At 37.9% G+C, this 16,899-nt stretch overlaps 2 protein-coding genes across 2 annotated transcripts in view; one reads left to right on the forward strand and one right to left on the reverse strand.

Annotated features, from left to right (window-relative positions):
* Nucleotides 1-657: 657 nt before the first annotated feature.
* LOC130078190 (uncharacterized) lies at nucleotides 658-1,805 on the reverse strand. The gene is made up of 2 exons (XM_056243714.1): nucleotides 1,632-1,805; nucleotides 658-1,460 (listed from the first exon to the last, which is right to left on the reverse strand). The coding sequence occupies exons 1-2, from the start codon at nucleotides 1,689-1,691 to the stop codon at nucleotides 708-710; spliced, it is 813 nt and encodes a 270-aa protein (XP_056099689.1). The 5' UTR covers nucleotides 1,692-1,805; the 3' UTR covers nucleotides 658-707.
* Nucleotides 1,806-2,204: 399 nt separating this feature from the next.
* Nucleotides 2,205-16,899, forward strand: part of LOC130078195 (insulin receptor-like) — a 51,564-nt gene continuing 36,869 nt past the window's right edge. The window contains exons 1-4 of the mRNA XM_056243718.1: nucleotides 2,205-2,223; nucleotides 3,376-3,454; nucleotides 4,622-4,752; nucleotides 14,967-15,515. Of these exons, the coding sequence (XP_056099693.1) occupies nucleotides 2,205-2,223; nucleotides 3,376-3,454; nucleotides 4,622-4,752; nucleotides 14,967-15,515 (778 nt within the window). The remainder of the gene's footprint in view (nucleotides 2,224-3,375; nucleotides 3,455-4,621; nucleotides 4,753-14,966; nucleotides 15,516-16,899) is intronic.

Here is a 16,899-nt window from a genome sequence, read left to right on the forward strand (position 1 = left end):
TCTTTGTCATTATCTCTGTGTATTTAAGCTCCCCCTGTTTCTCTGTTCACTGGCCGGTTATTGTTTGTGTTCATACACACTTGTTTCGATTGTTGGATTGTTTGAATATTAAACTTTAAGTTTGCTGCCTGAAACATTACAGCTACATGGCTCCATTATACTATTTGACTACCTGAAAGATATATTTTCACAAGTTGGATTCATATCTAAATGTTATAAAATGTTTAAAAAAAATGTCAAAATTTAGCATTTTTTGTACAGAAAAAAACTACAAAAAAAACGTTTCTCAATAATTTTACATTATGCTTAGAATCAAATCTGAACAAAGTGTTACAAAGAGAAATGTTGGACTCTTAAGATGTTATTTATTTCAATCATCTATTACTAACTGTAACAGAACAAAAATGAACAGAAATGAACAATTATATTACATGTTGGGTAAAAATACATGACCATCAAAATGGAATGAACTGAACAGCAATAACAAATGAGCAAGTATGTGTGTGAGAGAGTGTGTGAGTGCATTTACAAAGATATATATAGATTTGTAAAAATGAACAATAACATCTCTACATTTGTGTATGTTTGTAAACATACAACATACAGTATCAGTTCAAGTTTTGTATAGATTCGTAAAAATTAACAATAAAACTTGAACAAAGAAATTGGAACTGATTGTAAACTGATTCATAAAAATTCTAGTCCATTCATTTCTGTGTTGCCCATGCCTTAACCAGTGGTCCATTCTGGTAATTCACCAAGAGACAAGCGACGGTGAACAACTGGTCAATGCTCCCACACACTGACAGAGGAATGACTTTATCAAACAGTTTGTTCTCTTTTACTCGCCTGATGCACCTCTCAACATGCACTCTCACACGGGCAATAGACTGTGTCTGCTGGACATCCTCTTTGGTCATCTGTTTGTTTCTTGCAAGGAAAGCAGGTCGGTAAACCTTTCCAGAGAAGAGATTGTCCACAAGAAAGCCTTTGTCAACCATAATGGCCATCTCTGGTGTGAGGAGTTTGGCTATTCCTGACTGCTTAAAAATTTCCCGGTCACTCATGGAACCTGCATACAGAGGTGACACAAAGGTGATGGGACCATGAGGTGCAATGCCAATCATGGCCTTGAAAGTGGTGTGTGACTTGTATGGGGAGTAGACTTCGCTGTGCAAAAGAAGAGAAGAGGGAGTTTGGCAAAAGATTTCTGTGCAGTCAAGCACCACTTGTGTGTCTGGGAACAAAGCAAACTCAGGTGGTAGATGAGCCTTTAATTCCTCTGGTGGTATCCACAGGCGGATGGAACCCAGTAGATAATAGAGGAAATGTGTCCACGATGTAATTATTCTGCTTGCTGTGGTGGTATGGATGTTGAAGCGTTTGGCTAGGTCCCTCAAATGCAGGCCCACAGAAAGGTGCATCAAGAAAAGCAGTAACTCATCTATCGGTGCTAGTCTCTGTTAAAAAACAAAAACACACAACACACTAGAAATCACTTGTACTGTAGTATTAATGTGTGTTGCCCTAACAAATCATCTGAAAACACCCTTGATTAATAATGGAGCCTTTGACAGTCAAGATATGTCAAGTAAACTGTAACAAATGTTAAGACTAACAACATAACTTACTGATGGTCTCAGAAGGCTAGGTTCTTTGGAGGCAGCATGGACACTGGTGATCCGTACCATTTTAGTTGTTGCAGCAGGCTCCACCAATTGCCAAAAGGCCTGGAAATGCTTGTATGATGCAAATCTGCAATGAAATTATAATCACTTTAGAACTTTATGTTCATAATAATACAAAATGATGACTGACATATTATTGATGGAACAACATACTTTTTTAAATTTTACTTCAGTTTCTCAAAAAGGAAATTTTACTTTTACTCGAGTACATTTTTTAGGGAGTAATTGTACTTTAACTTTAGTATAGATTTTCAGTACTATAACCCCCACTGCAACCCAGACACACATAGAGTTAGCTACTACATACAATTGCATAATAGCATGGACCAACCTTGTGTAAAAACGAATATCCTCATCAGATCCTTGGAGGTGTTGGAGTCCAAACCGAGACAGCAGTTGCAGTGATTGGACTTGTTGTTGGAGCTCCTCTACCTTTCTCCTCAGGGCTTCGTTTTCATCTGCCAGATGATGTGTGACAAGTGCAGTAGTGGGGGTGACACAGTAGGCGTGATCACGATGTACAACTTCCATCTCTGTGACCACCTCGTTGTCAGACGCCATCGGTAGGTCAGGGGAAGGAGGCCTTGGCCGACGTTGCCAGACATTAAGCCGAGGTGCCGGGACGCTGAACTCATTCCAGGCAAACAAACAAGGGACACTGCCTTTCTTTAGTCGTTTCTCCCCTCCAGTCGTCGTTACAAAATCCTCAAAAAGGAAATGACAACTGCAGACTCGAGTGCATTCAGTTGGAGTGAAGCTATCCCTGCGGATCTTGACTAGCCACTTTGATCTCACCTCAAGATCCACAGGGAAGCGATGAAAACTAATCGTTCCATTGTATTTCGACGAATTTCCACATATCGGCACACAACAGTGTAAAGACGTTCGTCTGGATTGACGCTGTAATTTAATTCGTTTTTCTTTTAGTCTTGAGAAACTCATAATTGCCGTCTAACTAAACTATCACTCTCTCGCTCTCTCTGAGAGGAGATAACGTCAACGTAACCGGAAGTTGTGCGGCCTACCGTGACAACCCGGAAATATCGAACGTTCTGTTTATGCAACAAGCCTATGAGACCAGTTGAGACAAGTGGCTTACTAGCTAACGTTAGGTTGCAAAAATCGATTTTTACTGAACACTGTTTTATGTACAGTTTGTAAGCTGTGTTAATCGTTTATAAGTTCGGGGATTATCAATAATAATATGTAAATCCTGGCTGTGCGGCCTAACGTTACTTTCATTCTGTCTAGAAAGTTCGATGCTCACGTGTCGTTCACATGGAAATTAACAACACGATGCATTAATTAAAATAGTGTAACTAACAAGCAGGTATTAGCTTATTTTGTCTTTTTATTTTGTGACAGATTCACTCAACGTTTCACCAATAACTTCAAGACTTAATGTGGAGACATTGGCTGCAGCAGATTAAAATGACGTAAGCTCATCGCAATTATGTTTCGATAGCAAAACAAATGTTGCTTTTGCTGTTGTTTTTTTGCTCTGTGTTGTGCTAGTGTCGAGCGCTATTCAATATACATTTTTATAACTTTGCAGAAATCCAACATCAATGCGGAACAAACACCCGTTCTTCATGGCCTACCACTCCTTCTCGGAGAGGACCCCACCGATTTTTACAAGACATGTTTTGTAAGTATTTTTTTCTCTGATGTGATTCTTATTTAACAGGCAAACTGTTCTTCAAACAGTTGATATCTGGCAAGAAGAGTTATGAAGGCAAGAAAAACAGTCAGGACATTGAAACAAAGTAAGGGTTAGAGAAAAGAAAGTGAAAGATACGTTTTATTTATTTGTTTGTTTCACATTTTAATGAGTATGTGCTCTTAAAGGGATAGTTCACCCAAAAATAAAAATTCTGTAATTTACTCACCCTTATGTTGTTCCAAACCTGTATGAGTTTCTTTCTTCTGTTGAACACAAAATAATATGTTTCGAAGAATGTCGGTAATGAAACAGTTTAGTTTACCCATTGACTTCCATAGTATTTTTTCTAACTATGGAAGTCAATGGCTACTCTCAACTGTCTGGTTAACAACATTCATCAAAATATCTTCTTTTCAGTTCAACAGATGAAAAAAAACTCATGCAGGTTTAGAACAACTTGAGGGTGAGTAAATTATGACAAGATTTTCATTTTTAGGTGAACTATCCCTTTAAAGCAACACTTCACCGTTTTTCCATATTAAACTGTTATTCCCTTTACTAAGACGAGTTGATACATTCCTCTCTCGTCTCAGTGCATGCACTCAATCGCTCTGGCGCGCGCAGACACTTTGTTAGCACTTAGCTTAGCCCAGTTCATTCATTAGGATTCAAACAGAGATGAAGTTAGAAGCGACCAAAAACCTCCACGTTTTCCCTATTTAAATACAGTTAGACGAGTAGTTACACGACCAAGTATGATGACACAAAATAAAACGTGGTTCTTTTCTAAGCGGGTAAAATGGATAACTAATGTATGGCGGAATAGCACTTGAGAGCACTTCAACTCAGCGCAGTAATATCATTTTTCAGGAGTGATGATATTACTGCACAGAGTCCAAGTACTATTCCGCCATACATTATAGTTATCCATTTTACCCGCTTAGAAAAGCGCCACGTTTTATTTTGTGTCACCTTACTTGGTCGTGTAACTGTATTTAAATAGGGAAAACGTGGAGGTGTTTGGTCGCTTCTAACTTCATCTCTGTTTGGATCCTAATGAATGAACTGGGCTAAGCTAAATGCTAACAAAGTGTCTCCGCGCGTCAGAGCGATTGAATGCACGCACTGAGATGAGAGAGGTATGTATCAACTCGTCTTAGTAAAGGGAATAACATAGTTTAATATGAAAAAACGGTGGGAGTGTTCCTTTAAAATATGTTTTGTGGCTTTCTTTGACCTCATTTTTGTTATATGCTATTCCCATTTTTAGGACTGATGACAATGAAGATATGTCCAACATTGAAATAGGTATTCTGACAGTGATTCCCGAGTCGTCTGCAACCGCTGCCGTACCCTACTCCCTGCATCTTGATGCGTCAACAACAGCAATCGTTCTGGAAGGTACAGTGGTTGTGGATGATCTTGAAAATCTTCCACAAGCAATGTGTTTGCTCTTTGGACTAATTTATGCTCGAAACCTGCAGCACTGAAGAGCACATTCGACTTCATACAGAGAGTGATTTTGTCCCTTGGCCACAAGTCACTCAAACCTAAAATCCAATCACTGAAAAATCGCCTGATGCAGTAATAGATCATAGCCATGATGCTTTGAGTGAATAGAGCTGTCTTTAAAGGAACACTCCGCCTTTTTTTATCATATTAAACTATGTTATTCCCTTAACTAAGACGAGTTGATACATACCTCTCTCGTCTCAGTGTGTGCACTCAATCGCTCTGGCGCGCTAGACACTTTGTTAGCACTTAGCTTAGCCCAGTTAATTCATTAGGATCCAAACAGAAAAGCGACCAAACACCTCCACGTTTTCCCTATTTAAATACAGTTACACGAGTAGTGTAACTCGACCAAGTATGGTGACACAAAATAAAACGTGGCGCTTTTCTAAGCGTGTAAAATGGATAACTATAATGTATGGCGGAATAGCACTTGAGAGCACTTCGACTTGGCGCAGTAATATCATCACTCCTGATGATGAGAGGATTTTTTAGGAGTGATGATATTACTGCACCGAGTCGAAGTGCTCTCAAGTGCTATTCAGCCATACATTATAGTTATCCATTTTACACTGGTGTAATCATCTTACACCATTCTCGGTCGTGTAACTACTCGTGTAACTGTATTTAAATAGGGAAAACGTGGAGGTGTTTGGTCGCTTCTCTGTTTGAGTCCTAATGAATGAACTGGGCTAAGCTAAGTGCTATCAAAGTGTCGCGACGCGCCAGAGCGATTGAGTGCACGCACTGAGACGAGAGAGGTAGGCCTATGTATCAACTCGTCTTAGTTAAGGGAATAACATAGTTTAATATGAAAAAACGGTGGAGTGTTCCTTTAAGAGAACTCTAAAGAAAATTGTTCAGTACTGTTTTACAGATACGTCAGTGTTTTCCAATTGTTGAAAATGAAAAAATATAAAAATATCCATATTTAACAGGATGTTTTGAATTTCAAGTTTACTTGTTTGGTTTTAGAATAGAGTTTTATAAGAAGAGAATTTTAAAGAGAACTGTAGTAGGAAAGGCATTCTGTACCAAACTCTGTGACTTAAACGCTCTGCTTTCAACCACTGTTGAAACATTGTAAAGATGTTAAAAACAAAGAAACATTGATGTCTTTATTGTCTTTAGTTTTTTTTGTTTTTTCTTGAGTGCATTGTGCTTTATTTCTAAAATGTTGTTGGCGGGCCAGTAATGTTTTAACATTATTATTGTTGAACAAATAAACATTCTAGTGTTTTGCCAAATGTGTTGTCTGTCTTTGTATTTTCAACTTAGAATTTTGAGTACAACTTGCTTGAGAAATTTAAGGCAATCAGTTTCCACACATTCCTCTAGTAAAATGAACAAGCAGACATGTTAAATTAACTGTTTTGTTTAAGTTCTGCTTACAAATCTCAACTTAAATCTGTAAGTTGCCTAAACTTGAGTTTATTAATTTACCTGTACTCAAGTTTTATGGTAACCTCTACAAATACACAAGTTAACTCTACAAAGAAGTAGACAGTAGTATCAAGTCAAAACTTATGACCTAATTTGCTTGAAAAATTTGAGGCAATCAGTTTTCACAGCTTTTCTTAGTAAAGTCAACTTATTACTTTTTACAGTGTAGAAAACATGCACATTGTGGCATGGTTTCCTTTGCTGCTCATATGAATACTAAGGAGACCATGGTTTCTGTGTGAACTGATTATTTTGTAGACATAGATAAAATTAATTAACCTTTTTAATAAATTTTTTAAAAAGTCAGAGTTGTGTTAATATATATACTTTTTTGTTTAAAAAAAAGTTAAAGTGCCCTTTTTTTCACTTGAGCCCCTGCCCCTCAAAATGTCTGTGCACGTCCCTGCTGTGGAGTAACAAATAGGCCTATGTATTGTGTTTTGCAAATATAAATAAATGAGCCTAGATATCTCACAAATAAATACAAACCATCCTACAAATTGCATGTAACCTTTGAACAAATACCAAATCTAGTGCATGCAAATGCATATGTCTGTTATTATGATTGTGGCTTTTATGAGATCTCTCAGCTCAATTTTCTCACAAATGCGTCCAGGCAGATTTTCTCACAAATGCAGTTGAGCAACTTCCTTTTCCAAAACAGTAGATGGTGCTAAGATAGGGGATTAATTTAGCGCTAGTCTCTCAGGAGAAGCACTGGTTTAAAACGCGCTTGCCTTTGCCTACAGCTGAGGAAAATGAGCGTGCTTGCTTTCTATGACTGTAAAGTATTTTAGCTGGTGACCTGTATATACTGCAGATCTTATATTTCATGTACGACAGCGATACAGTTTTGCTCAACTGTTATGCTGTTTCGGAGTTGTTGTCGATTAGCTCCATCTGTTTCTGCGCTTAAATTAAGTTTGTCATTATTTCGTCGCACATTACCCAGTAAGCATTACTAGACCAGCTGCAGCTTATTTTCGGCATCTAAAAAGCCCCCCTGTTAATTCCCAGAGCGTGGCGTAAACAGGCAGCAACTTAAAACCTGATGTCACTGCGGTGATACCTATAAATCAGGGTCCTAAATGACGGCTAGGTGTCCGCTTTCAGTCAGGCTGAGGCAGGACGCTTCCCTCTCTCCATATGGATGAAGAGCAGTTTTAGTTGTTTAGCGAACAAGAAAAGGGGAAGTTTGGAAAGTGTGTGAACAGACAAGCGCACGAGGTCTCATGCTATTACACAAACAAGCTCCATATCTGTTTACAGCCGACCTTGGAAATGTTGACCAACTCAATAAAATGTAACCTTGTCCTCATTCAGATCTAAGCGCTTCCAGGGCTCCAGACTAACATTTGAGACCAGCACTAAGTTCAGTTCTACAGATGGTGGTGCTAGCACCTCATTTGTTAGCGCTTTATTGGGATTTTTAATCATAAAGGTATTTTAATAAATTGTTTTGCATTAATTATAAGTGCAGTTACTAATAATATTGCGTTTATTTCTTGGAAATGCACATTTGACAGTAAAGCATTAAGCTTGAGTTAAAGGTGCAGTATGTAAGAATGACAACTAGTGGTCGAAATAGGAACTGCAGTCGAATTCAAAATATCGGAGATGGTCATTTCTCCCGCCACTTGCTCCTCAGACTGGACGCTCACACGGGTTGCCAGTTTGAGCACACGCAACAGGAACGAGCGCAATGGACAATAAAAATTGGATTGAATATATCACAGACCAAAACAATAACAAACATTCCAGCCTGGAAATGCCCATTTCAAAGTAAAATAACTGGCTGTAGAAGTGTTTTTCAGATAAACGAGTGTGAACTTAGCATGTTTCCTCAATATATGCAAACATATGGTATTTTTATGCCTTAGTAGAGTGAAAAAGTTACATAAAGCACCTTTAAGATGCCGATAAAATGAACATCATGTTTTATTAAAGGGGTCATATAATGGTACATGCACTTTTTCAAGTTGATTGTAATTATAATAATAATTCATTACATTTATATAGCGCTTTTTCTAGGCACTCAAAGCGCTTCACATGGAAGGGGGAATCTCCTCAACCACCACCAATGTGCAGCATCCACTTGGATGGTGCGACGGCAGCCATAGTGCGCCAGAACGCCCACCACACACCAGCTTACTGGTGGAGAGGAGACAGAGTGATGAAGCCAATCAGTGTATATATATATATGGGGATTATTAGGAGGCCATGATGGACAGAGGCCACTGGGCAAATTTGGCCAGGATGCCGGGGTTACACCCCTACTCTTTCGAAAGACATCCTGGGATTTTTAATGACCACAGAGAGTCAGGACCTCGGTTTAACGTCTCATCCGAAGGACGGTGCTGAAATGTGCTGATTGTACTGAAATGTGTGTTGGCAGTGCCTGTCAGGGCCGTCGCTAGTGGGGTGAAAGTCGGTGACAATTATAGGGGCCCCCGCTGCCCAGGGGGCCCCACAAAATCCAGCAGTTATACTATTTAGGCCCCTGTTGTATGAATAATTCTAATATTTATATTAGTTGTATGCCTGAGATTTAAATGAAAACCACAAAAACGTGGAATTTGGGTAAATATTTTTCCAAATATCTGCTTCTCTTACCTCCATAAAAATGGTTTAGTCCGACCTAAAGTATTTATTAATTATTCAGTCAGAGTCAGTGACAAGATGGACCCAATAAAAGTGTAAGTCCCGCCCCAGCTCGTGAACAGAACCAATCAGAGTTGAGGCGGCAGCCTGAAGTTAACGATGAACTTGGTGGAAGAGCAGGAGACTGACTGACTGAAAAATGTCGGGGAAAAGAAAACAGAAATCAGGTACCAGAAATGCCAGGAAAAGACGGAGAGAGAGGCAAGGAGAGTGGTTGTATCCCAGTCGATCAAGACGTTCTTAAAGACCGGTTATGTATTGTTATTTCGCTGGGAATTAGAAAACTTTCGTCTACAGTCTGCCGTGTACAGTCATTTTTTTATTATCGGTGCGCGCCACAATAGACCGAATGATTACGTGGTCTAAATTCCTGTCTTTTTACACTATTGTAAATAGAGTTTTAAAAAAATTACACGAGTCACGACGCATTGCATTATGCATCTGACCTGCCGGCTGATGATATTTAAAACATCGAGAAAACACGAATTCAACACACTGCACTTGGATGAATAAATGTATTCGCTTTATTTAATAATATTACCAGTTCCATATTATCTTTATTAAAAAATAAGGCAATATGGTTTTATTTTTTTAATTAGACTGCATTCTTGTCAATTTCTAAATGTTTACTTTTTGATTTATGAATTATAACAGACTGATGGGGGAAAAAAATATTACTTTTTAAAAATTGGTTTTATTATTATTTAACAATTTCTTGCTTTTTGTTAGTTTTTATTAGTTGTAATTTTTATATAAACATTTAACTTTTAAAATTAAGGTTTCACAACAACATCACCATCTTCTGTTATATGTGGGCCTCCATGTTCATCTATTGTACAGTATATGATATTGGTGGAGGGTGGTGGGGGCCCACATCAATATTTTTTCAGGGGGCCCCGAATCCTCTAGCTACGGCCCTGGTGCCTGTACACAATTATCATATAATGATAAAAATCCATCCAGTTGTTTTGTTTTAATCTCCTTATATGTATTCCCCTGCCTCAAATCGAGCCGTTCGTTTTATTGACGTCACTAAAACGGACGCCCCTCCCACGATTGTTGATTGACAGCAGCGCTTCAACACACACCTGCCCTGAGCGAGCTGTCATCATAGTCCGTCATTGTTTACACTGGAGCAGAATGGCGTCTAAGCGATTGTGTGGTGTTCGGTTATTGGGTGTAATAAGGAACACAGCTGACATTTTGATGTTCCTAAATCCGATCCGCTGAAGACTCAATGACTGAGTTTTGTTTTCGAAGGGAATATTCCCACCACGAGCAACGTCAATGCTTTCAGGTTTGCGCGATTCGCGAATCTTTTCTCACCAGAATGCTTTATAAATGAGGGAAGTAACTTATAAATCTGGTTTTGCTAAGAAGCTGCTCCTGAATAAAGAATCGTTACCAACTATTCATGTCACTGCTGCACCTCCAGAAAAAGTAAGTGTAAAATGTTATTAACCTTTATATTAATCTTTGCAAATCGCTTCACGATGAATGCGGCTAAGGTTTACACGTAACGTATATACGGCATGTTTTCTATGTACAACGTTCTCAATATAATTCATAATCCCACGTTTATAATGAACAACGTGTTATGGTTATTGTGCTATTACAAACTGAGTACGTATCAGTAAGTTACTCTACCCTGCCAGTAAACAAAGATAGATCAAAGTGACATTATGTTAACCAACCATTCAGAAACGTCCTGTTCGAGCCTTAATTGTCGAACTTCTTTGCGGCTGTCATCTTGTTCTGGGTCCGACTCCGGTTCAAACTGATAAGGTTGCACAGATGTATCCTCAGAAACTCCCGCTGCCATTCTTTCTCTAAAATATCCCCTCAAATGTTGTCAAGGAAACACTCCACGTGCGTTGTGTCCAGAGCCGTTAACGGCTCTGGTTGTGTCAAAACGCCCGCAGAACAGAGGGGCGGGGTCAGCGAAGCTCATTATCATTTAAAGGCATATGCACTGAAACGGCGTGCTGAAAACAGCTGTTTTTGACCAGGTAAAATGAGTGTTTTCTTACAATACTAATGATAATTTTTAATTAAAGTATACAAACTTTTAATTTAGACCCTAAAGAATCAAATTAACTTGTATGAAAATGGCATTATATGACCCCTTTAACATCAGTAACCTAGAAAAAAACACATTTTATAAGGAAATGTTTTAATATTGTACTCTTATTAAATGTACCATTTGTTCTTCTATAGTATCACACTGAACTGACCGACAGCTTCAGTGATTATAAAAGGAGCGCTCTTTTGCTTTGTGTAATTCAGTCTTGAGTATGAAGAAAGTTTGATTTTCATACTTCAGCACAAAAAAGTGTCAAGCTTTGACAAAAATGTATTTCTTGATTTCATATTGTATAATAGTGATTCTATATCTGCAAACAAGTGTTAGTTATTCTACATATTGAAATTTTAAGTTTTACAGATGGGGACAATCTATGAAGGATGAACAAATGTTTTTTGTCATCACATTAAAAATAACATTTAAATTTGATCATATTATTTAGAGCTTTAAAGGGCTGGAAAAAGCCCTTGAATCTCACTCTCAAAAGGTAGTACGAACCCTGAAATGAATAATGTAAAAACATTTGACTATTTCTGCCACCATACCATGGTTACAGTTAGTTACTAAATTAAATCCATGGTGAATGTTGGTGATTTGTGGATTGGAAAGCCTTCTATAACGTGTTCGTTCATGGGACAATGCTTCTCCTGGTCTCTCCATGTTAGCACTATTTAATCTGATATATATTGTTATAACAGAGAATTCAGCGCCAAGTTTAAATGCTTCTCATTAGATCTTGCAGCGATGTTATTAATACTGTGGCGAATTCAAACGCTTTAATAATAACATCAGTTTGAATTGAATATAAAACACAGATGTAATATGTGGTTGAACACAAACTTTCATTTATCATTACATAATTTCATACATCATCATCATTGTGGGAAAGGTAGAATATTTCAACAAATTTGTGTGTGGAATAGTTCAATTTTGCTGACTATTTGCTGGAAGTCCTTTAGCTTTGGCACCAGATTGTAACAAGATATTATTTGTTTTATAGTTATATTTTTATCCCCCCATTCTTTTAATTTCAATTATATTTTTAGGCCTATTTTTTTAGGATTGTTTTCATGAAAATTAAGCAAATTTTCCACGCCAATTCTCATTACCTCAATGTGAATGATTCTCATTATCTTGCAAAACAACTTGTATATTATATCAAATTTTAAATATTGTTGACATAATGTTACTATTTGTTTTACTGTTTATAATATATATTATTTTCAACTTCAAACAAACCATTTTATTATTGTAATTTTTACCGTGTGGTAAAAAGAGTTTAACAAATAAAACTTTCTTTATGTGAAATGTAATTTCTTATTTTTTTAGTATAATATGACTTGGAGATGTTTCTGCATTTTCTATTTATACTTTACTCTGAAGGAAACACCTGAATCTTGAAAAGTTTGTGTTTTGCTTGCTGAATTTGGAGACTGACAACACGCTGACAGACAGGACAGACCAGCTTACTTTTTGGTTACTTTTAATATTAAACATATTAGTCTCACCATTCAAATTTGGTCATTTTTAAAAAGAAATTTAAACAATAAATACCGTTTTGTGGCTCTTTAATGTGTCACTGTCTGACAGATCGCTGTATGCATCAGTTAAAGCTGCTCGTGAACCGATCATCTCTTCCTTCTAGTTCATTTATAGAATCAAATAAACATGAAATGAACATAAGAAGGAATGTTGTTTCAACCGCGGAAAGGCGTCAGTAGCCTACACTCCGTTTTTCAAGTTCAAATCCTCCCATGTTAATCTGCTAACTCTCCTGACTGCTTTGTCGGACAAAATGGCGGATGGCGAAGTATGATTGGTCAGATCACCTGTCAATCAAGCTCCAGGGTATCCGCGGGGTCTTGAAAAGCATTAAAAGGTGATAAATCAATTTTGGGAAAATTAAGACCCTTAAAAAGTATTAAAAAGTCTTATCACGGCTTTATAAAGTCTTACATTTTGAAAGTATTTTTTCTAGAGCTAAGCAATTTTATCGATTCTGCGATATAAATCGATATTTTTTCCCCCAAGATAGTATTGATTTTTAAGCCGCGAGTATCGATACACAAGTCCCATTGAAATCCCCCATGTTTACCTTAGCTCGTCAAGGGGCCGTTCACATATCGCGTCTTTTGCGCGCTCAAGTTCGTTATTTCAAATGTAGGCGCGCGGTAAGCGCGCTCATTTTTCCCAGGCGCAGCGAGATGAAAACACCTCAACTTTACAGCAGTTCATGTGACAAGAAACAACCAGTCAGCTTCACCCTTTCCGTAACAACATTGAAAGCTCAGTCAACATGAAACACTACGGGTGTTTTTCTCTTCTCCGTAGATAAATCTTGTAGTAGCAGAGCTACAGCAAGCGTTTTTCGGTGGTGGAAATCCATTAGCTACTAAAACTTCTTTGTCGTTGTGGAGAGCGCAGTTCACGGTTGCTTAGCAACGACAGACGCTACGGGAAAATCGGACCTAATTCTACTATTAATAATAAAAGATACGCTAATGTGCATTGTAAATGTCTGTAATTTATCTTTTTTGACTCATTCTTTTTATAAAAATGATTTAAAGGCTGAAATATGTGAGGTTTATCTTTTTATAAAACCTTTTTTCTCAAATCTTTATTTGCACTTTTTAACTCTCCATTGTTAATTGCAATACTGCACTTTATTTACTTTTCAAAGGCTTGTAAGCTACAGTTTGCACTGTTTCAATAAATGGAACTAATTTTATTAACACATCTTTGATTCATTTTGTCCAGCATTTGCAAGCTGTAGCTCTGTCCAGTCAGATACATATATTGTGTAATTGATGTTTTTAGTTTTCAGTTCAATTAATTCAATCCAAGTAAATTAAACACAAGATGCCACCAAAATCACTCTGTCCCCTTTAAATCTTTCAGAAAATGATGTAAGTGTATCGAATTATATCGAATCGTATCGTTGGCTGAATATCGATCGTGTTATATATCGTATCGTATCGTATCGTGAGATTAGTGTATCGCTACAGCCCTAATTTTTTCTGAATTAGCTGTCCAACAGTTTGAGTCCCAAAAACATTGTAAAAGTGTGTGAATTTAGTCATTTTTATTAAAAAAAACTAAGAACTGAGGCACATGTCAGCATGATTGTTGTTGAGGGTGGAGCAAAGTTTTGTTTTGTTTTTTAATAAACTTTGCTTTGATTTACTATCCCAGCCTATTTGATTTTTTTTTTTAATCAGAGTGGTCTATAGTCTTGATCACAAACTAAAACTGTTAAGTTAAAAGTATCACTGATGTAAATGGTTACAGCTTGAAGTGGCGGTGAGGTATTAAAAAATATTGAGAAGGTCTTGAAAAAGTCTTGAAAAGGTATTAAAATTAACTTCAAGATTCCTGCATATACCCTGAGCTCCCTGCGAAGGGTCAATTGGGAATTATTTAAATGAGGAATATTGTGACGTGTACATTCATTGTACAAGAATTGAGGCGTTTCAGGCCCAGACAGCAACATAGTGTCGGCCCAGATCCGGCCCGCATCTGAATCCACATGTACCGGATGTGGCCCGGATCTGGGCCGACACTATGTTGCTGTCTGGGGGGAGTTCAGAAACAGTGTGCACTTATAGAGAATAACTCTCTCAGGAGTGACTTTGTGCTTTGTAACTTTGCAGACTTTTTTTATGCTCAAACTGCAACATTACACACTAAATAAAGTTGAAAATGTAAGAAGCTTAAGACCGCTTTAATATAAACTACATCAACACTGGACTCTACAAGTGGCTTTGTTGTTTTTAAAATGCTCAGTGAATCACAGTTATCTCTAATTGCGGCAATATAAAAATTGCAACAGACATGACGTATAATGTTGGCATTTTGCCAATTGCGTCCAAATAAACAGTTTCACATGCTAATAACTTGTTTTTTTCTGTTGTTGCAGTTTGCCTCAGCACGGACATCCACAACAACCCGATCAACCTGCGCGTCCTCGAGAACTGCACGGTGATCGAGGGCCACCTGAAGATCCAGATCATGTTCAAGACCAGATCGGAGGACTTCCGGGGCTTGAGTTTCCCAAAGCTAGTCGTGGTTACGGACTACCTGCTCCTCTTCCGCGTCTACGGCCTGGAGAGTCTCGGCGACCTCTTCCCGAACCTCACCGTCATTCGCGGCAACAACCTCTTCTTCAACTATGCCCTGGTCATTTTCGAAATGTTCCAGCTGAAGGAGATCGGCCTCCACAGCTTGACCAAAATCACGCGCGGGGCGGTACGCGTCGAGAAGAACCCCGACCTCTGTTATTTGTCCACTCTCGACTGGTCCAAGATCTCGGACTCGATGGAGGACAACTACATCGTGGCAAACAAGGATGACCAGGAGTGCGGAGACATTTGCCCGGGTACCATCAAGGGAACGATAACCTGCAAACAGACCACCATCAACGGGAATTTCAGCGAGCGTTGCTGGAACCAAAACCATTGCCAGAGAAGTAAGTTGCCTCTCAATGCTGCTTTTTTTAGCATTACATTGTCCACAATTGATATATACCCTGAAAAGGAGGCATTTGTGCAACATTTCTTTGGAAACAATATACATGTTTTGCTTAAAATGAACCAGAAGTCTTTGTCGGGCTCTTGGAATCACCATAGATGCTTTTACTTGGTCTTTCCAGTTACTGAAACTTGAAACTGTCACTTGTGGACTGATGTAATTAGTGCTGAAATATGTTATGTAAGTTGTATGCCTGCTCTCCGAGGCCATAGGAGCTCGAGCTTTATGATATTTCGAATATCCACAATATATTTGCGATGGTTTTTCTGGTTATTATAAATTTAAGCAACAATTGACCCTTCGCAAAGACCCGCCCCCCTTAGTTACTGTCGCTATGTCTGACAGACAGGACAGACCAGGTTTCTTTTCAGTTACTTTTGATATTAAACATATTAAACAAAGTCTCACCTTTCAAATTTGGTCATTTTTTAAAAGAAATTTAAACAATAAATACCGTTTTGTGGCTCTTTAATGTGTCGTGACAGATCGCTGTAGAGCAGGGGTCTCAAACTCAACTTAACTGGGGGCCGCTGGAGGTAGAGTCTGGGTCAGGATGGGCCGCATCAAGTATTCCACAAAAAATAGTATTCAAGTATTCCAAAAAAGGAGCACAACTGATCCAATCTTCTCAATCTTTATTATTAACGTTTCTTCTGAACTGTTCCTCTGAATTTGAACATTCCTTTCTGTACATGATTGGTTCTTCATGAGCTGTCCTTCTGACAGTTGAAGTTCATTTTACAAACTTTCTTTGTCTATAACACATATTTGTAATATTTATATTTGCTTATGTCCTTTTTATTTTCTTTATACAACACATTAATGATATTGAATGTTTTTTTTGGAAGGCACATTTCCTTTTATTATATATGTAACCTGGGTGAAGTTGAGCATTTGAATGTAGTTTAAGTAGAGTACTTATTTTTTGTTATGTTTGATGTAATTCATGAATCTCAGCCTATGTGACTGTTTCTTTAAAATTTAGTTTTGCTATTTTGTTTGGTTGAAATGTACTTGCTGGACAATGTGGTTTTTACAAGCAAGTTTTATCATTTCTTTTGTGTTATTGGATAAGGGATTTGCAAAGCCCACCTCCTAGAGAGCTATTCGTGACGGTGGTTGGTGGGTGTGAGAGAAAGGAACGAGAGAAATGACAGGCGGAGAGGCGGTGAAAGAAAAAATCCAAATCGGATTGATATTCCTAGATTGTCGTTTGTTTTGTTTTACTAACTAACCGTTAGTAAGTGATTTGTGACTAAGTTACTTTACTGTTTAGGAGTGTGGTGTGAAAGACCAATGTTTTGTTGAGTTTGATACCACGT

Source organism: Rhinichthys klamathensis, unplaced genomic scaffold (genome assembly GCF_029890125.1).
Source record: "Rhinichthys klamathensis goyatoka isolate OS25496 unplaced genomic scaffold, OSU_Roscu_1.1 h1tg000830l_1, whole genome shotgun sequence".
Classification (NCBI taxonomy): domain Eukaryota; kingdom Metazoa; phylum Chordata; class Actinopteri; order Cypriniformes; family Leuciscidae; genus Rhinichthys; species Rhinichthys klamathensis.

Excerpts from the sequence above, each read along its gene's own strand:
- LOC130078190 (XM_056243714.1), bottom strand. The coding sequence starts at position 1,691 with ATGGTACGGATCACCAGTGTCCATGCTGCCTCCAAAGAACCTAGCCTT. Across the intron at positions 1,461-1,631 it reads CTAGCCTTCTGAGACCATCA|AGACTAGCACCGATAGATGA; the intron begins GTAAGTTATGTT and ends GTTTTTTAACAG.